This window comes from Heterodontus francisci, chromosome 1, assembly GCF_036365525.1.
Source record: "Heterodontus francisci isolate sHetFra1 chromosome 1, sHetFra1.hap1, whole genome shotgun sequence".
Lineage (NCBI taxonomy): Eukaryota > Metazoa > Chordata > Chondrichthyes > Heterodontiformes > Heterodontidae > Heterodontus > Heterodontus francisci.
Window position 1 is genome coordinate 201,227,796 of NC_090371.1, and position 19,023 is coordinate 201,246,818.

General features: G+C 44.9%; 1 protein-coding gene across 1 annotated transcript in view; it reads right to left on the bottom strand.

The window, feature by feature from the left end:
* The window catches only part of afap1 (actin filament associated protein 1), a 331,909-nt gene extending 314,350 nt beyond the window's left edge, over positions 1–17,559 (bottom strand). The window contains exon 1 of the mRNA XM_068040149.1: positions 17,441–17,559. Coding sequence (XP_067896250.1) covers positions 17,441–17,459 — 19 coding nt within the window. The 5' untranslated portion in view covers positions 17,460–17,559. The remainder of the gene's footprint in view (positions 1–17,440) is intronic.
* Between the last annotated feature and the right edge of the window lie 1,464 nt (positions 17,560–19,023).

Here is a 19,023-nt window from a genome sequence, read left to right on the forward strand (position 1 = left end):
TCTGGTTGATTTATTTGCCATTACAATGAGAAAGTAGTGAGCAAGGACTCACTAAGGGGAAGCTAAAGCTTGGTGTTTTAAAAATTAAACCCTGTTACAGCCAAACCAGGAAAAGGCTAAGAGGGGACCCCTAGACCCCTGTCTCACCTGGTCGTAACAGCAGGAAAGCAGGGAGAGTGGAGATGGTGAGGCAGGAACCACAAGGCATAAGGATGAAGTGTCATCTCCACTCTTGCAGCCATATGTGGAAATTGAAGGAAATTGTATGAACTCATGTGAAACACATGTTTAAAGTGCCTCTGTTTGTGTCTTCACTGCAGGTGCCTGCACTCGAGTCACAGAACACCACATGGCCCAAGAATCTGCCTCTGGGGAGGAAGAAGAAGCCAATGCCCCAGACGGTGCACCGTCACATGCCTCTTCTTCCACCTCCACCTGCACAGATACATCCACACAGTCCGCAAGGGGTGTAAGATTAGACTCTGGGTCACAAGCTGGTGGTCACGACACAGACATGTCCCAGCAGCTGAGGGAGCATGTGCCAGCCAGGTCACCTGACAATTGGAGGACTGCTGGGGACCAGGCCCCTACTCAGCCCCATGTTCATGATGATCCTCCATTTGTTGCTACGAGAAGTCTGCTGGATGTGCAGCAAAGCCACGTGGAAAAGTGTCAGAGATGCCTGAGGTCATGTGTTGCTTTGCATGTGCCATGGAGGAGTCCATACAGGCTATGACATATGCCATGTCCCAGGCATTTGACCATATGGCTTCCTCAGTAGACAGTCTGGTGAGCTCTGTGGTGAGTCTGGTTGACCACTTGAGCCATATGCAATCTGACCTGCACTCCATCGCTGTTGCCTTGGGCTTCATGCAGCAGAGTCTAAACGGAGAGTGGGGGGGGGGGCGCGGAGGCCCAAGGAACCTGGACCTCCCTCCAGGTGCTCCTTCCCCTCAGAGAGACAGGCTGGTGCCATTGTTCTCACACTTGGAGGAGGAGGGTGTGCCAGCTTCCCCGGGGCCTTCCTCTCAGGACACCCCCAGGGAAAGTGGAGCCTCATCCTCTCCCTCCCACCCCGCCCCCCTGACATTGCCCCCCTTACCTCCAGCAGGTGAGCATACGGGGAATACTCAAGCACCATTGCTGCAGACCCCCAGGAGGATGGAGCCATCAAGGTCCCATTCCTCCAGAGGATACCCGCCATGGCCATTCACAGCAACAGGACAGTGCACTGAGCAGACTGCCTCCACCTCAGCTGCTAATGTCGGGGTAGCACTAAGACATAGTGGTAAAAAAAGGAAATACAAAGAGTTTTGATCACAAAGGTGGCTCGGGAAATGTAGAAATTGTCGCTATTGTAAAGATTTATTAAGGCATTTTTATTTCATGCAAAATTTGATCTATTCTCAGTAATGTTTTGCTTGGTTACAGATGGATACAAAGATGTTTTTTGGAGGCCTATGGCAGGAACGCAGTGATGTTTGCAAAGCAGCTCAGGAAATGTCCAGTGTCCATATCTCAATGGAATTTGAGCCTTCATTCTTCAATGATGGCTGCTTTCCTATTGATGATTAATAACTTTTTCCCAATACTGTCATAACTTACTTTTGTTTTCTACAGTCATAACTTAACACTGCTTGCAGTGGTTTGTAGTTAGATTCATCGTAGCCCAGGGATGATTTCAAATACCAATCACATGAAAGTGCAGCAACTCTTCATTACAATTGCAGTGATGAATAAGACCTCATGCCAAAGGGAATTTCTGTGGGGAATTGTTATGTTTCTGCTCCCATCATTCCTTGATGATGTGGCTTATTGTTGGCTGAAATGTGCATAAGTGAGGTTCTCCCTGATGTCCCTTGCATGTCTCTCCATGTCCCTCATATCGATGCTGGCATCATTGTCATTGTTGTCATTCCCCTCACCCTCTTCATAGTCATCCTCACCTGAGGAGGACTGGTCTTCATCCTGTTCCTCCGCCTGCAGAATTTTGCTGCATATAATTGTAAGGTTGTGCAAGTCACAGTAGATGACGATTATTTGTGACACTCTCTGAGGCATGTACTGAAGAGTCCCTCCAGACCAGTCAAGGCAATAGAATCACATTTTCAGCATGTCAATGATGTGTTCAATGATGGCTCTGGTGGATGTGTGAGCAACATTGTACCTCTCTTCAGCAGCACTTTGGGATGACATACTGATGTCATCAACCATGTACAATGGGGGTAACCCTCGTCATCCAGGATTCATCTGTCCACTTCGGCTGGTTCCTCAAAAACTGCTGGCAGCTGGGAGTTCCTCAAAATGTATGAGTCATGACAGCTCCCTTGGAAACATGCACAAACATGCATGATTCTTCTCCTGTGGTCACAAACCACCTGTATGTCTAAAGAGTGGAAGTCTTTGCAATTGACAAAGACAGCAGACTGGTCCCATGAACTCTAATGGCCACACGAGTACAGTCGATCACTTTTTGCACTCTAAGGAAGCCAGCAATAGTGCCGCAGACCAAGCTGCTTGGCTGTCCTTGTTTACAGGTAAGTAGATGAAAACAATGGTGCATTGAAAATGGGCATTGGTCACCTCTTTGATGCACCTGTGGGTCTCAGACTGCGAGATGCCACAAAATGTCACTAGTGGATCTCTGGAAGGAGCAGCTGGAGAAAAAACAGTTCAGCAGTCACCTTGAGGGCAACTAGCATGGGATTCCCACTGAAGCCGGGCAGCTGCAGGTCATGCTGCAGGATCCGACAAATTTCTGTGACCATTTCATGTGACATCCTTAGATGTCTCTGGCATTGCCTCTCTCACATTTGAAGGTAATTTGTCCTTGTCCTGAGGATGTGATGATGTGCCTGTGCCCATCTTCAATAAGGCCGTTCCGGGATGTTATCATTCGGAGCATCCTCATCTTCCTGTTCTGCTGGTTACTGGCACTCAGGCATCATGAGTTGAGGGAAAAGAGCCCTCCTTAGTCTCTCTCTTTGTTCTTCCCATGGTACTAGACAAATTGGGTGTATGAGACCCATGTCACTGTGACTTTGCTGAACAATAAGTAAGCAGAGTGTGGCGATTCAGCCCTCTGTTGCTAGTGAGCTGAAACATCGAGGTAATGAACAGTTCCCTTATATCTGCCTTCAAATTGCAGCCAGTTAGAAGACACACCCACTGTCGTTTACCTGCCCCCACTCTCCTTGCAATCCTTGAGTGTCCACATGGTTTCCATTATCGTTGGGGAAAATGGTGCAGGTGGAATTCAGGGAAATTCTATCCACTTCCAACCTCCTCCTGCAACCTTCCAACTTGAACCCATCACCCTTGACTCACCCAATGTTACCGTTATCCTTCCCTCTGTTACCATTGAACTTTCCCCCCCATTACTGAGTAATCATCAATGTATTCGTGCCATCCCTCCCCACTGTTCCCAATCCCGTTACTACCAACATGCCAATTCTTACCCTTGAACCTCCTCACATCAAACTGACCATTGTTGCCAAGTCCCGTTCCCCTCCATATGGAGCTGTCGAACACCCACCCATTAGTCTTGACCTTCCCCTCTACAGAATCCATTTACCCCCATTGACTGTGACCATTCCCCCTGCTAGCTAATACCCTCAATTTGCCCCACAGCTCTCTGACTTTGACAGCATTCATCCCTCCCTTTAGCCCCTTGCCAAATATCTTCACACTGTACTGATCTAATCCACCCATCACCCCCACAGCCAACAAAATGCATCTTCACCATCAACATCAACCATTCAACAATCTGGACACTCCATTCCACCCTCCCCTGCTCCTCCATGCACCCGATCAACCCCACCCTTCCCTCCCTGACTACCCTCTCCTGCTCCTCCATGCACCCGATCAACCCCACCCTTCCCTCCCTGACTACCCTCTCCTGCTCCTCCATGCACCCGATTAACCCCACCCTTCCCTCCTTGACTACCCTCCCCTACTCCTCCATGCACCCGTTTGCCCTACCCTTCCCTCCCTGACTACCCTGCCCTGCTCCTCCACTCAGTCACCGCTGCCATCCCCTGAGATGATTCACCCTTGCTGGTGCCGAGCCTGGAAGCAAACATCCATTCCATTGCTGGTGTTAGTTTAGTGGCTGAGTTGAAGAGAGAACAGCACAGTCCTGAGACTCAGCTGCACAAATCTGACTGTTGCACGCCATGTTGAAATATTCGTGAACCGGGTGGCACAGAAATATCACTCGCCTTCCACAATCTGGCAGCTAGGACTAAACTGTAACTACGTGTCGGGTAATAATTATTCATGTTATTGAAACGAATGCAAAGCTGCAATCCACCACTGCACTGGGGGAACCTCACAACGTCACAAACCTGCCACCAATTTAATTCCTGTAAAATATCCCACCATCGGAAATACGAAAAAACACCTCCCACCTAATTATATCACCTGGCACACCACCAAATCTGGCGTTGTGGACTGCTTAAATTGCCCCCACTATCTTTCTGCATTTCCCTATATCTCCAAGAAAGCCCTCTCTCAAACTGCCTTTCAATCCCCTTCCCCTCTCTCAATCCTCAATCAGTCTAGCAATGCGCCCTCTCACTTTATCTGTTCCTCACTTTTTTAATCACTATAGAGTCATTGTCATACAGCACAGAAACAGGCCCTTTGGCCCATCATGTCCGTGCCAGCCATCAAGTACCTAACTATTCTAATCCCATTTTCCAGCACTTGGCCTGTAGCCTTGTATGCTATGGCTTTTCAAGTGATCATCTAAATACTTCTTAAATGTTGTGAGGGTTCCTGCCTCTACCACCCCTTCGGGCAGTGCATTCCAGATTCCAACCACCCTCTCAGTGAATATTTTTTTCCTCAAATCCCCTCTAAACCTCTTGTCCTTACCTTAAATCTATGCCCCCTGGTTTCAACCCCTTCTCTCACTCTCAAATCGCCCTCCCATTCAAGCTCCCCAATTTCTAAATCTCTCTCAACCTCCTTCACTCAGTGAGAGATATCGAGATAGTCTCTCAATCCTCATTGTTTTCTCAACAGGGAGACCTTGCAGCTGCTGTGTCTGTGCTGGTGCTTGCTCTTCAGCTGGAGCTGTTTATTCTAATTCCTGTCCTTTCTCAGTACCTTTTACATTCTGTTTTCAATTACTTATCCGATTGACTTTTTGATGATATTATTAGTCTCTGTCTCAATAGTCACTGATGCTAAACCATTCTCTCAGTGCAAATAAAAAAAAACTTCTAACTTCATTCTTCATTTTTTTCTAAGTGTCAAGGGAGCAAGTTGGTTAGAAAGTCAGAGGGAACCCTCAATTCAGGATTCCCCCACACACTGCGGAGACTGTCCTCCAGACAGACAGAGAGCCGATTAATGATAGCTATAGCACCAAGTACGTCTGTGGCAGTAAGTCTCAACTACACTTACTCACACCCTGTCCCCTGTAAGAACTCCATTCCATTCTCCCAGTTTCTCTATCTCCCACGCATCTGTTCTAATGATTCTATCTTCCAAAACAGCACTTTTGACGTGTCTCACTATTTACTGAACCGAGGATTCTCCCTCCACTGTGGTTGACAGGGCTGTCAACCGTGTTCAACCCATTTCCCACACGTCTGCTCTCACCCCCTCCCCACCCTCCCATAACCGTGACAGGGTTCCCCTCGTCCTCACTTTCCACCCCACCAGCCTAAACATCCAAAGGATCATCCTCCGCCATTTCCAGCACCTCCAGCGTGATGCCACTACCAAATAGATCTTTCCCTCCCTTCCCCTGTCAGCATTCCAAAGGGATCATTCCCTCTGCGTCACCCTGGTCCATTCCGCCATCACCCCAACACCTCATCCCCTTCCCACACAATCGCAGGAGGTGTAATACCTGCCCTTTTACCTCCACTCGCCTCACTATCCAAGGCTCCAAACAGTCCTTCCAGGTGAAGCAGCGATTTACTTGTACTTCTTTCAATTTAGTATGCTGTATTTGCTGCTCACAATTCGATCACCTCTACATTGGTGAGACCAAACGCAGGTTAGGTGACCGCTTTGTGGAATACCTCCACTCAGTCCACAAGCATGACCTTGAGCTTCCGGTTGTTTGCCACTTCAATTCACCACCCTGCTCTCATGCCAACATTTCTGTCCTCAGCCTGCTGCAGTGTTCCAGTGAACTTCAACACAAGCTCGAGGAACAGCACCCACATCTTCTGATTAGGCACACTACAGCCTTCTGGACTCAACATTGAGTTCAACAATTTCAGAGCATGACTTTCTTTATTTTATTCCATTTTTTACCATCAGCCTGTCTCAAACTTGTTTTTCAGGTATTTGCTTTTGGACAGAGCTGTTCATTATTCTGCCATTAACACTCTCTCTGGACTAATGCTTTGTCGTTTCATACAACTATTAGCACTCCCTTTGCCTTTGTTCCATGACATCTTTGTCATTTAATTGCTCCTGCCTTCTGCCCAATTACATACTTTCCCTTTTGTTCTTCTTCCCCCTCCAGCTTTTCACTTGCTCAAAGCCTATTACATTTCTAACCTTTGCCAGCTCTGATGAAAGGTCACAGACCTGAAACATTAGCTGTTTCTCTCTCCACTACTGCTGCCAGCCCTGTTGAGTAATTCCAGCACTTTCTGTTTTGATCTCAGATTTCCAGCATCCACACTATTTTGCTTTTGTTTAAGTCTGTGGTGGGGATGTGGGCATGGCCGATCGATTCTGGTAGGAGGTCTGAGGCTTCCTGGTGGGATCAGACATTTCTGGGGCGGTGTGGCCGGGGGCCCGATCACAGAGGCTTCACAGGCAGGCACCTGGATCAAGGGAGGTAGATGCAAATGCACTTACCTACTGAGTCCACCAAGTCCTTAATGAAGCTGCCAGGTTACCTGATGCTCAGGAAACTTGCGAGATAGTAATTAAAGTCAAAAACTGCAAATGAAGCTCACAGACTCATTATCATATTTAAAGTTCTAGCCCGCCTCCTTGGAGCAAGTTGGCTGCCTGCCCAACTTGCCACCTCAGTTAAAGCTGGAAATGGGCAGGTTAGGGCCAATATGAGTCGGGAAACAGATTTGAGCCTTTAACCACCAGCCCCCCTTCCCCCGACCCAAATCCGCTTGTTTATTTAGGTTAAAATTCAGCCCACTGTATCAGGCGAGACCGCAGCCTTCTTAGAACCCGCCTGTGGGAAAATTATCTAGAACCAATAGCATCAGCAGCTACAGGTTGAATTTAATCTATATACATGATTCTGGAGGCTCTTCCTCCATGTCCTCATCATCCTCTCTCTCAAAACACAGGAACAATGAAATTCCATCACTTCGCTGAAATTAACTTAAATTTGAAAAATATCTCCAGTGTCACAAATACTTTTAATGCCTTCCATTCAAGCAGCTCAATGACTTCCAGGCTTTAATGTCCTACAGGATCACGAATGTTTTCCCACTATGCTTCCCTATTCGGAGGAACCATACTATCCCCCACATTACTGCCTTTATAATGCATGTGTTTTCTGGAGGTAAGAACCTGGAATACCCTCAAAATAAATCCTGTGAAGGAGACTGCCTGTCTACATCTATGTGTGCAGAGTGATGTGGAGGGCTTTAAAGAGGGGCCTAATTGGCTGAAGGCATAGCTGCCCATTGTGAGTGAAGTACAAGAAGTCAGAGTCAAAGAAATGGAGAGTTCGGGGGAGGGGGTTATGGAGAAAGGGAGAACAAAGGCAAGGATAGATTTAAAGACAAGGACAAGAATGTTAAATTTGAGACTTTGGGTCTGTGACAGTATGGGTGATGGGTAAGTATGTCTTCGTGCAGGGTAGGAGATGAACAGCAAACTTATGAATAAGCTGGAAATTGTGGAGTGTGGAAGATGGGAAGCCAGTATGGAATTAATTGGGGGTAATCAGGTCTGGGAGTGATAAGTGCATGTATAAAAGCAGAAGAGAGAAAAGCGTACATACAATCATGCTGCTCACCGAGAAAAACATGACAGTAGCTGAAAATCTGTTTATTGTATTCTAGAAATGTCAGGAAAACTGATTAAAAGATGTCAACCAGTCAAAGCACTGTTCAGGGACATGGAAATATGTACATTATAAAACAGGATAAAAATCAATCTGTGGATGTTAGAGAAAATGAAATTACATTAACTATATGCTGCATTGCTACAGTGCTGATATAAAGATAACCGAAATTTAATTAGAGATTAGTTCAACATTTTTCTTACCCAAACAAATTGAATGCTTTAAAAAAAATATTGATCTGTGCAGCTCCCCGAGTGCAGTTACAACGTCACATGTAATAGGCAACCTTAATTTCAATTTATTGCGAGGTATAGTATCTAAAATAGTTATTTACAATTGTATTAACCTCTTTAAAGTTCAAAAAATGCTTCTGAATTAGGTATGTCCTTAAAATTATTATACACTGCATAAGGCAGGCAGGGAGACAATGGTAACCATGTGCTTCTCTGAAACAGCGAGGTAAGAGACTTTCCACAAACTCTGTCCTCCCTGTACATGTTCCAGTTATCCTCCCACTGATGACTGAAAGAATGGGCCAAACCACTCCCTCCAGGCAGAGAGCCCATTAATCGACAGCAGATTCCTTTGACATTACTTGAACTTAAACGTTATGACTGCACCCCTGCTATAAAATGCTATTGGCTAGTATTTTTTCAAGCATCTTTATCCAATCATTTTTTTGCTGGAAAAAGCCGTTACAAAAATAAACCAGGAAATTATTTCACCCACGATTCAATATCTACAGCAGTCTGGAAGAAATGGCCTCATCACAGCCGACAGCATTATTTGAGCAAGCTCTATAACATTTGGTATACAGATGGCCCTTACTTTGCAGTATAGTAACACAAAGAAACATTTTGGACTGAATCTCACTGTGAAACAATTCAAATCTTTTAAGCTAACATTTCTTAACTTGTCTAGTTTATATTTTTATCTTTTTTTTTTCAAAAAGACCACTTTACCCCCTATTTCTGGTCCCTCTGCACAATACACCAAGGTGGGAAATGTGCCAATAACCATTATAGTTTGTTGCAACCATCCGGTAGACAACATATAAGAGCAGTTTAGCTCAGGCAGCCCAAGCAAGGCATATCCTCAGCTTTGTCGTCTCTCCTTATTGGATACCTCTGCTTGGCACTTCGCCCAATGACCAGGTTAACATCAGTGAAGTTTGTACATGGAGAATTACAGGCATGCCTCCTACAACTCAGTGCTGCTATGCTGATCAAATGGTCCATGGCCTTTTTGGACTTTCAATAAATAGTCTCCTGTACAATAAACCTACCAGTCCTGTTTTACTGAAAGCATTCATTTCAAAACAATCATACCCAGTTTGAAAATAGCTATCAACTAAACAAAAATCAAGCTCTTTCTCACACACACACTCACAGTTTGATGAATTTATTTTTCCTCTTGGCAGATTCACTCACTATTAGCTGGCTTTTTTTTTTAAACAATGCAATCTATCCTAAAATACAAAGTGACTGTTGCATTTTACGTGCTTTGAGCATAACAAATGTTACATTTGTAATTCAGGAAGTGGTTCTGCACCTCTTAGTAGTGTAGGAAGTGTCTCATTTTATATGGATAAATTTCTCCAGTACCAAAGGCACCTGTTTTAAGCCCTTTTATACTGCTGCTTGTTTAGGTTGGATTTCAGGAAACCAGTGTCTGTGAGCTAACTCCCTGTTGTTCACACTATTAAATCCAGCTCATTTATCCTGGCAGCAGAATCACAGACCCAATTTTTCACGGGTCTATGGTCCTGCTACTAGGATAGGGAAACTGGATTTAGTGCTGCAATTGCAATGAGCAATTGATTCTGGACCAGTGTCCTAGAATCCAACCTAAATAAAACATCAGTACAAAAGCTGCTTTGATGTTGCAAACAGTGATGTTTTGCCAAAGATGACTGGTGGAGAAATCTACAAAGACCAGCAAACAACTGTCTTCATGTGAGTGACTGCTTCAGCTCCCCATAGTCAAAAAGTATGATTACCTCCAACAACAAGCTATTGTGTTGCCTTTAGAGGCAGTGCTGACAGTAGTGATGTTGGCCAACACTCAGCTTATTGGTGGCGTGCGCTAGTTCCAACAGCATCACAACTGGCTTCACCGCCCCAGGGAGAAAACTGGTCAGCCTTCCTGTTGCTGATAGCTTCCCAATGTTCCTTGCTAGAAACGTGAATGGCCGGACAAGTTTGAGATTGGCTGTGATGACCTAGACTGACTCTTTAGTGCGGTATAGAGAGAGCACTGCACAGTCCCAGATGCCATCCTTGAGATGAGACATTCTTTCAGGGAGTTGCAAAACTATAGTTGCCATCCATCTCAGCAGTAAGTACTAGTGGAAATATTTGCAGTTGTCATCGAGAGATCAATTCAAAATCAAAAACCTGCAGAATTTCCAAAATTAAATGTTAGTTACAAATTCACTGATGTTGTAATGATGAGTAATTTAAAAATATCTAATTATCAATTGGTGCAAGGGCTGGATTTTATCAGCCCCTCGGCATCATGGATCGTGGCAGGGAGGTCCGTAAAATGCATGCGGCAGTGACCTGCCACGACCCACGACGCTGAGAAGGCCTCACCAGATATCAGCAGTGGCGGAGAGTCCTCAGTGAGGCCCCCCCCCCCCCCCCCCGCCGATTGGCAGCAGGACCTTCTTAAACTATGGAAATGAGGTTACTTAAGATGCAAATGAACTTACCTGCTGCTGGAATTCCGAGGCGAGCCACTGGTGGGGAGGAGGGGAAAGAAGTTAAATTGTCAGGGCTGGGGGGTGGAGGGGGTGTGGAAGGAGTGGGAAAAACAATCCTTATTGGCTGTGGGGATGGTGGGAAGGGGTTTAGGGTCAAAGGGAATAAAGTTCAAGGGGGAAAGGTCATTACTGCTAAATAATTTCTTTTGGGGGGGATAGGCCAAAAAACTATTAATGCATTGGGGGGTGTGGGGTGGGAGAGGGGATTGCAGGTGTGGACAAATCTTTATTTAAATTTTTATGGAACCGGCACTTTTAAAAATTTAAATTTCTCCTTGCAGCCCTTTCAAAATGGCGCTGGTGCCTGCGCGGTGACGCCAGACGCCGTTGCCAGGGACACAGTGGCCACCCCCTTTACATCAGTGGGGGCGGCCACTCCCCCCCCTCCATTTAAATGAGCCTCCACGCATAATATCGCGGGGGCTCTGTGGCGGTGCTTCCATGCCGGATTGCAGCCGACTTCACAGCGTGCTGCCGCAGAGCGCAGTGCGATGATAGAATTCGGCCCATGTCCTCAGAATTGTGGGATTTTCTGAAGAAACGGGGGAAGACAGTAAGAATGCTGTAGCTGCAGGCGTATTAAGGGCTACTGCTGAATACTCTGTAAATTAAATCCCTCAAGTCATTTATCATTTGGAATCTCCTCTCTCCAGCTGTGTGATTTAGAATTCATTATCATGCTCTTTCTAACCAATTTGACATGTCAATCAATGACACAGCCCCTTTGTTGGTTCAGTGGATGAGGGCAAGGACGATGGGCTCCTCAATGTTTGCCACTTAACGTCCAGCCAACAAGCAGTACACTTCTCCAGGGTAAGACCACTGGCTCACTGCTCACTGGCGTTCCTGCTTTCTTTCATTTCGAATAAAAAATTCATTTAGATGAAGGGACGGAAGGTATGGTTGCTAAATTTGCTGATGACACAAAGATAGGTAGGAAAGTAACTTGTGAAGAGGACATAAGGAGGCTACAAAGGGATATAGAGAGGTTAAGTGAGTGGCCAAAGATCTGGCAAATGGAGTATAATGAGAAAGTGTGAAATTGTCCACTTTGGCAGGAAGAATAACAAAGAAGCATATTATCTAAATGGTGAGAGATTGCAGAGCTTCGAGATGCAGAGGGATCTGGGGGTCTTAGTGCATGAATCGCAAAAGGTTAGTATGCAGGTACAGCAAGTCATTAGGAAAGCTAATAGAATGTTATCATTTATCGCGAGGGGAATTGAATACAAATGTAGGGAGGTTATGCTTCAGTTATATAGGGCATTGGCGAGACCACATCTGGAGAACTGTGTACAGTACTGGTCTCCTTATTTGAGGAAGGATGTAAATGCATTGGAGGCAGTACAGAGAAGGTTTACTAGACTAATACCTGGAATGGGTGGGCTAGCTTACAAGGAAACAGGCTCGGCTTATATCCGCTGGAATTTAGAGGAGTAAGAGGTGACTTGATTGAAACGTTTCAGATCCTGAGGGGTCTTGACAGGGTAGATGTGGAAAGAATGTTTCCCCTTGTAGAAGAATCTAGAACTAGGGGTCGCCGATTTAAGACAGAGATGAGGAGAAATTTTTTCTCTCAGAGGATCGTGAGTCTTTGGAACTCTCTTCCGCAAAAGGCGGTGGAAGCAGAGTCTGAAGATTTTTAAGGCAGAGGTAGATATATTTTTGATAAGCAAAGGGGTGGAAGGTTATTGGGGGTAGGTGGAAATGTGGAGTAATTGGTTCAGCCATGAACTTGTTGAATGGCAGAGAAGGCTCGAAGGGCCTACTCCTGCTCCTAGTTTGTATGTTCGTATGTTTAACTTCTGTGGCACCAAATTTTCTGGAACAGGCAAAGTTCCTATTTTATCCCAATTATCACAGCCAGAAGCCTCACAAGACCAGAGAATCCAGACTGTAAACTGCACCTCACTATCTGAGAGCCATTAGATTATTAAGGAATGCAGATAAGATCCCTTTAAGCTCAGTGATTAGGCAGATGTACCACCTAAGAATGTAAAAGACTGTGGGCTGGATTTTACCAGCCCTCTTGAGAGAGGTTGGGAGGCAGGTGGGCTGAGAAAATGGCAGCAGAAGGCACTGGGAGAGCAGCCCAACGTCTTCCGGCCACCAGGGGATATTACCTGTGGCAGGAACATCAACGGCATGTCTGCCTGCTGACTGAACACAAGCGACCAATTAGCGGCCCCTTCCCGCCCCTGCCGGCGTTTTGCTGGCATCGGGAGGACCGCCGTCAAGTGGGAAGACCGCCAGGTAAAGCCTGGCAGTCTCCAATGGGTACCCAGGGTGGGGGGCAAGGGGGGAGGGGTTTCAGGAGAGCCTTCTCCATGGCCTACAGAGGGGTCCCCCAGCAACAATGGTTGCCCTTGCAGTTACAATGCTGCTGCTTGAGGGTGCACCCCCTTCCCAATCGTCAGGCCCCACCTGCCTGGCCCTGGCTGGGTAAAGAAAAAAACTTACCTTGTTTCGAGAGCGCCTCAGCACAGGGGCACCCTATCCTTCTTCCCACATCCTCAGCAGCGGGCACCTCTTATCGGTGGCACTGCCAAGGCTGCAGAGCTGCTGGCCCTCCGATTGGACCAGCAGCTCTGGGAGGTGGGCCGCTGTTCTCAAACGGACTGCAGTCCCGGCAGCTGCCTCTTAATTGGCCGCCACTGGTAAAATACTGCCCAGGGTCCCAGCGTCCACCTGTGTAGGGCCGGGTCCCGCTTTTGGTGCTGGTGGCTGGACCACTTACCTTTTCGAAAAGTTCTTGCCCGTGGTTGCAATTACAGGTGCCAGAAACTCAATAGTTGCAATGATGGCAGCAAATATTGAAGTTAGCTGTAATGGCACTGTGCATTTGTACAATGGAACAATAATTTTTTAAAGTTAGCCATCAACTGGCCATACTTGAGAATTTAGGAATAAACAAAGATTGGTTCTTCAAACCACCACGATAGATGTACTAATGCTCTTGAATTTACACAATTATTTAATTGCATTATCAAATATACAAGCACGTTCTCATGAAAGAATCTGTCCAAAACAAAGTTTTCCTTCCCCTTTCAGTTGGCAACTGTCCATTTCCAGCATTTGCCATTTTTATTTCCGATTTGCAGCAGCTTTTCTTTAACTCCAAAATTTGAAGTGAATAAACAAAACTCTTTCTTCGTGATGCTGGAAGAAAACATTTAAATCAACTATAAAAGGAAATGCAGTCGATATAGCACATATGAATTTTCTGAAGGCATTTGAGAAGGTCCCTTGTACAAAAATTCTGATGCATGGTTTCAGATGAAATGTAGCAGCATGGACAGAAACCCAGAATGGGATGAGAGAACATCTGGAAATGATGTGTCCCAAGGGTCAGTGTTAGATGATAGACAGATAGACCTGGGCACAGTGTGCACAATATAGAATATGCTATCGATTCAAGAGGGTGAATGGTGAAAGGTTAGACATATGTCTTTACACAGGAAACAAATACAGGGCTGAGGAAAGAGCAAGGAGTGAGATTAATTGGATAGCTCTACCAAAAAGCTGGCACAGGCTCGATGGACCAAGCTTCCTACTGTGCTGTAAAATTCTATAATTCTAGAGCGTTGCCCGAACATGAAATGTTGCACTACAGGGAATAATTCAGCAATGGCCATTGCACCTTTTAAGAGTAAAGAAAGTACTTGCATTTATGTAGCACCTTTGACATCCTCAGGATTTTTCCAAAGCACTTCACAGCTAAAGAAGTTCTTTTTGAAGTGTAGTCACTGTTTTAATGTTGTTGCTTGTTGTAATTTGCCAGCGGCTGGATGAAGACTGCCAGTGGAATCGCATCTATTCTTCTGGTTATTGCCTGACTTACTTATAGTTAAATGACTTGTGTACATTCCTTCATCATGGTGACATAAAGTAGCCAAGTTTATAAATTTAAAAAAATTAATTTGAAGAGAAGAGCATTTCTAAGTACCTGGCTGCTAGTTTGAAATTGGGTGGGGTGAGCATTCTCCAGGTAGACATTGCCATCAACTTCAAGTTGGATCCCATTTCCCAGGCAATGTGATACAGTATGAAAAGCAATGGTAGACCTATTAGGGTAGCTATTATGTTGCCAATCCAGCAGATTGGCTGGATCTTTTGCCATCAGGGATGGAAAGCTTATTGGGGACTTGTTCCACCAGGTCCTTCTCCATTGTTTACCCACATCTGTCTGCTAGCATTATTTCCAGTAGATTGCAGAAGTGCTCGCTGAAACAAGGCTGGTAATATTACAAGCAGTAGATTACAATGAAGTAGCATCATACATTACATCTTCCTTCTTTCACAGTCATAGTAAGACTCAGAGCAAGTAATGGCATCCAGCATTACAAAGGCTGGAATCTCTCCTAGTGGGTATAATGGATTGTCAGGCAAATCGATGCAATAAACATCAGCAGCATTTGCTGGTCCAGGAAACTAACTTAAGACATGAAATATGCCAAGTGTAGGGTGCATGAAAGGAAAAGGTGACTTTGGACCTACGGTTCCAAAGGTTCTCCACCATTAGGGGTTTTCCTGGTGTCATTCCTCGATCTGTTGTAGACTAATTGATAGAGATTGATTGCTATAAGTTAACTTCTCCATTATTGTCGTATCTTTTGACGACCAGGATGTTAAAGGCCAATTAGATGGACCTAGGTCCTTTTTCATCAAGCAATTCCTATGTTCCAAGAAAGACCAGATAGGAATTATAAGCTGCTGTAGCAAAATGCCACTCCCCCTTGGCAGGGTCCTGTGGTGGGGGCCAGCAAAAATATTCTCATTTCCCGGTGATTTCCACCTCTGACTGCCTCGCTGAGGTGAAGAGGAGCTTTCAGCCAGCCTCTGAACTCAGAAGGTTCTGTCTGAGTTTGAGGGTAACTGGAGGTCCCTCTGCTCTGAATCACATTTCTTGTGACGTTGCTGCTCGAGAGGAAATTTCCTGCTATTATGTCTGCCCATGTGTCACCCCAGTGAATAGATCATTCATTTCCAATATACTTTTTCTCCTATTTAAATAATCCCCATGAAGAATAAGGGTACCTTAAAAAAGTAAGAAAAATCTGCAATAACATCTCTAATATAAACTAGTCATAATGTTTTATATAACAAAAGCCCAGTCAATAGAGCAAATACTAAAAGTTACCAATGGTGTCTTATGATTGAAAATGGTGCTTTATTCAGCCTATAAGCCAGGTTCTTTGCAGTACTTATTTATACGATGTAATATTTGTCATTATAGTTTTTATTTCATCTTGTGTGACTCCTAAAATAACTACAGTATTCTGAAATTATTCCATGATGTCCTAACAGATGCCAAAGAGAATGGCAAAACCCTTAAAATCATAGTGTGGTATTGAATATCACAACTACTGCACAAAACAATGTAGCCTATAATGTGGATAAAAGAATATTTTTAAACACATAAAAGATTCATTGCTGAGCATAAATAAATTCTATCTGAAGGATAAGTAAGCTCTTACCTCAATTAACGAAAGAAGCAAAAAGACTGCTTATCTTTCCTGTCCCTTGATCTACCACAGGCATGGGATCAATCACTCTGCTAGAATGCAATTGCCTACAACACACAAGGATCACCTTTGTGCAATCCATCCAGCTATCGAGTTGCTTTTAGGAGAAACACAAACTTTTTCTGCCATTCCTTCTCAAGAGTGATCTTTTCATTAGTTAATGGACAACGTTGAAATATGCACACCACTATTCTAATCTAAATTCGATCAAATGTTCATATTGCCTTACAAAATACCTTTTTTATAAGTTCAAAAAGTAATTACATTTACTAATATACACCCATTAACTCGAAAGACAAAAGATGCGTGAATACTGATAAATGTGATTGATTGTGACAGATCTGAATGGCAATCGACACTTTCTCTGACTAGAAGAAATACGACAGGGAATCTAAGCAGCAGCGTTTTAAAACTGCCCTCTGGGCAGGTGATTTCCTCTCTCCCCAGGGTAATTCCCTGCGTGTGGTTGTGTGCCCAGAATACACAATAAGCAACCCTGGAAATTGGATCTGTACATCATTACCTTCCAAACAATAAATCATGTACAATCCCACCCTTTAGATGCTTTGTTTGGCTGTCCAGTGTTCTCCTTACATCCAAATTACCAATGTGCTATTAATTTATTCTTTCTGCGTTAACTGACACAATAATTTAGTTGAAGTTAACAATGAGTGTCTGATATACTGTAATGGAAAGTGAAAATTAATACTATACAAACCATATATCAAAATCTGCTGCAGAGATTATGTCTTTTTAAATGCTTCTGATCTGCAGCGTGGACTATGCAATACCATACTTGGCTTAAAAAAAAAATCTATGATATACACTGGATTTGGAAACGACTAACAAAAAAAGAATTAGCTCAACAACTGCAACTGCCACAAATGTCAGTACTAGTCTTTTTTGGTTCATATTTCGTAATCCTCCCTGATTTGGCCGTTTCTTTCCCCACATGTCTTTACACGTACTCCATTCCATCCTCTTTTTTTTTAAATGACAGAATTGAACACGTTTGAATCTGTCAGTAATGGGACTGAATCCGTACCATTGGTCGGGTGAAATTTAACTCCAAACTGTGATTCACAGTCAGTAAACGGCAGCGCCTCTAAACTGGATGAAGTGATTGACACTGAAACCTACCTTTGATGCACGTTTCCATTTCCAGTTGTTTTTTCTGCTCGATGGCTGGAAGAGCCACACAGTTGCGACTTGCACTGAGTTACAATGTATCGAGCGGCTCCGCTCACTGCTCCTTGTCTCACTCTCAGTCTCTCAGTCTGTAGCCGCCCCGCCAGCTGTCAAGATTGAGGGAATGAGTGGCAGCCACTATATCCAATCACAAATGTCTATTGGTTCCATATTCTCAATAGGCGTCGGGATAGGCCTGGAGCGCCGGCGTAACAATGCAGGAGACGGAGATTGACAGGACGCTTAACAAATCAGAGGCCAAAACACATACAACCAATCAGAGAGCAGGACTTGCAAAACCCGCCTTCTGGCTGGATTGATTGATGTTACCACGACCTAATCATAAGATGAAAAAGGAAGCCAATCACCCAATCACCATGAGCATGGAGGAAGTGTAGTTCATGGTGTGGCAATACTCAGTTACACATTATGGACTTTTTTTTGTGTTGTGAGTCGTTGATATAAAGGCTGGATATTGGCCCCAGGGGATGTCAGTCCTGTGAAAATCCACCGAACAGCACAAAAGCAAAATACTGTGAATGCAAATGCACAGCTCATTAAAAGGTGGCAGGCCATGTAAATAAGACAAGCAAAATGTGTTGTTTTGTGACCAGAAACAATAGGATGCATAATCAAGGAGGTCGTTTTGAATCCGCACCAAACCAGACCTTATTCAGACCACAATTCACAGAATCACAGTGCAGAAGGAGGCCATTCGGCCCATTGTGTCTGCACCAGCTCTCCAAATGAGCATTTCACCTTGTGCCATTCCCCCGCCTTCTCCCAGTAACCCTGCACATTCTTCCTTTTCGTATAACAGTCTAATTCCCTTTTGAATGCTTCAGTTGAACCTGCCTCTACCACACTCTCAGGCAGTGCATTCCAGACCTTAACCATTCACTCCGTGTAAAAGATTCTCCTCATGATGCTTTCACTTCTTCTAACAATTACTTTAAATCTGTGCCCTCTTGTTCTGGATCCTTTCATGAGTAGAAACAGTTTCTCCCTACCTACTCTGTCCAGACGCCTCATGATTTTGAATACTTCTATCAAATGTCCTCTGACCCTTCTCCAAGAAAAACAGTCCCAACTTCTCCAGTCTATCTCCATAATTGAAGTAGAGGCCTGCTCAGGTCGGGAAAAAGGAAGCCGACCCGAACCCAACTGAACCACAGCAGACCCAAGTCTGACCCAGCCTGAACCCGCCCCGACTCGACCCGACCCGAGCCCGACCCGACCATCCCTTTACTTACTTTCTGACTGGGAAGCTCCACGAAGCTGCAGTGCATGCGTGACGACATCATAGTGACGTCACTCGCTCACTGTGCAGACTCAGTTTCATCCCGGACTCCCAGCTCAGGTAAGTTTTTTTAGTTTCAATACTTACCAGCAGAGCATTTACCGTGTGTGTCCGGCCCGACTCAACCTGGACTCGGCCCGAACCAACCTGAGCCTGAAAGCCATACCCTGAAGATGGGCCCGACCCGACCCGAACCCGACACACGTTGTCGAGTCCTGTTGGGTTCGGGTCAGGT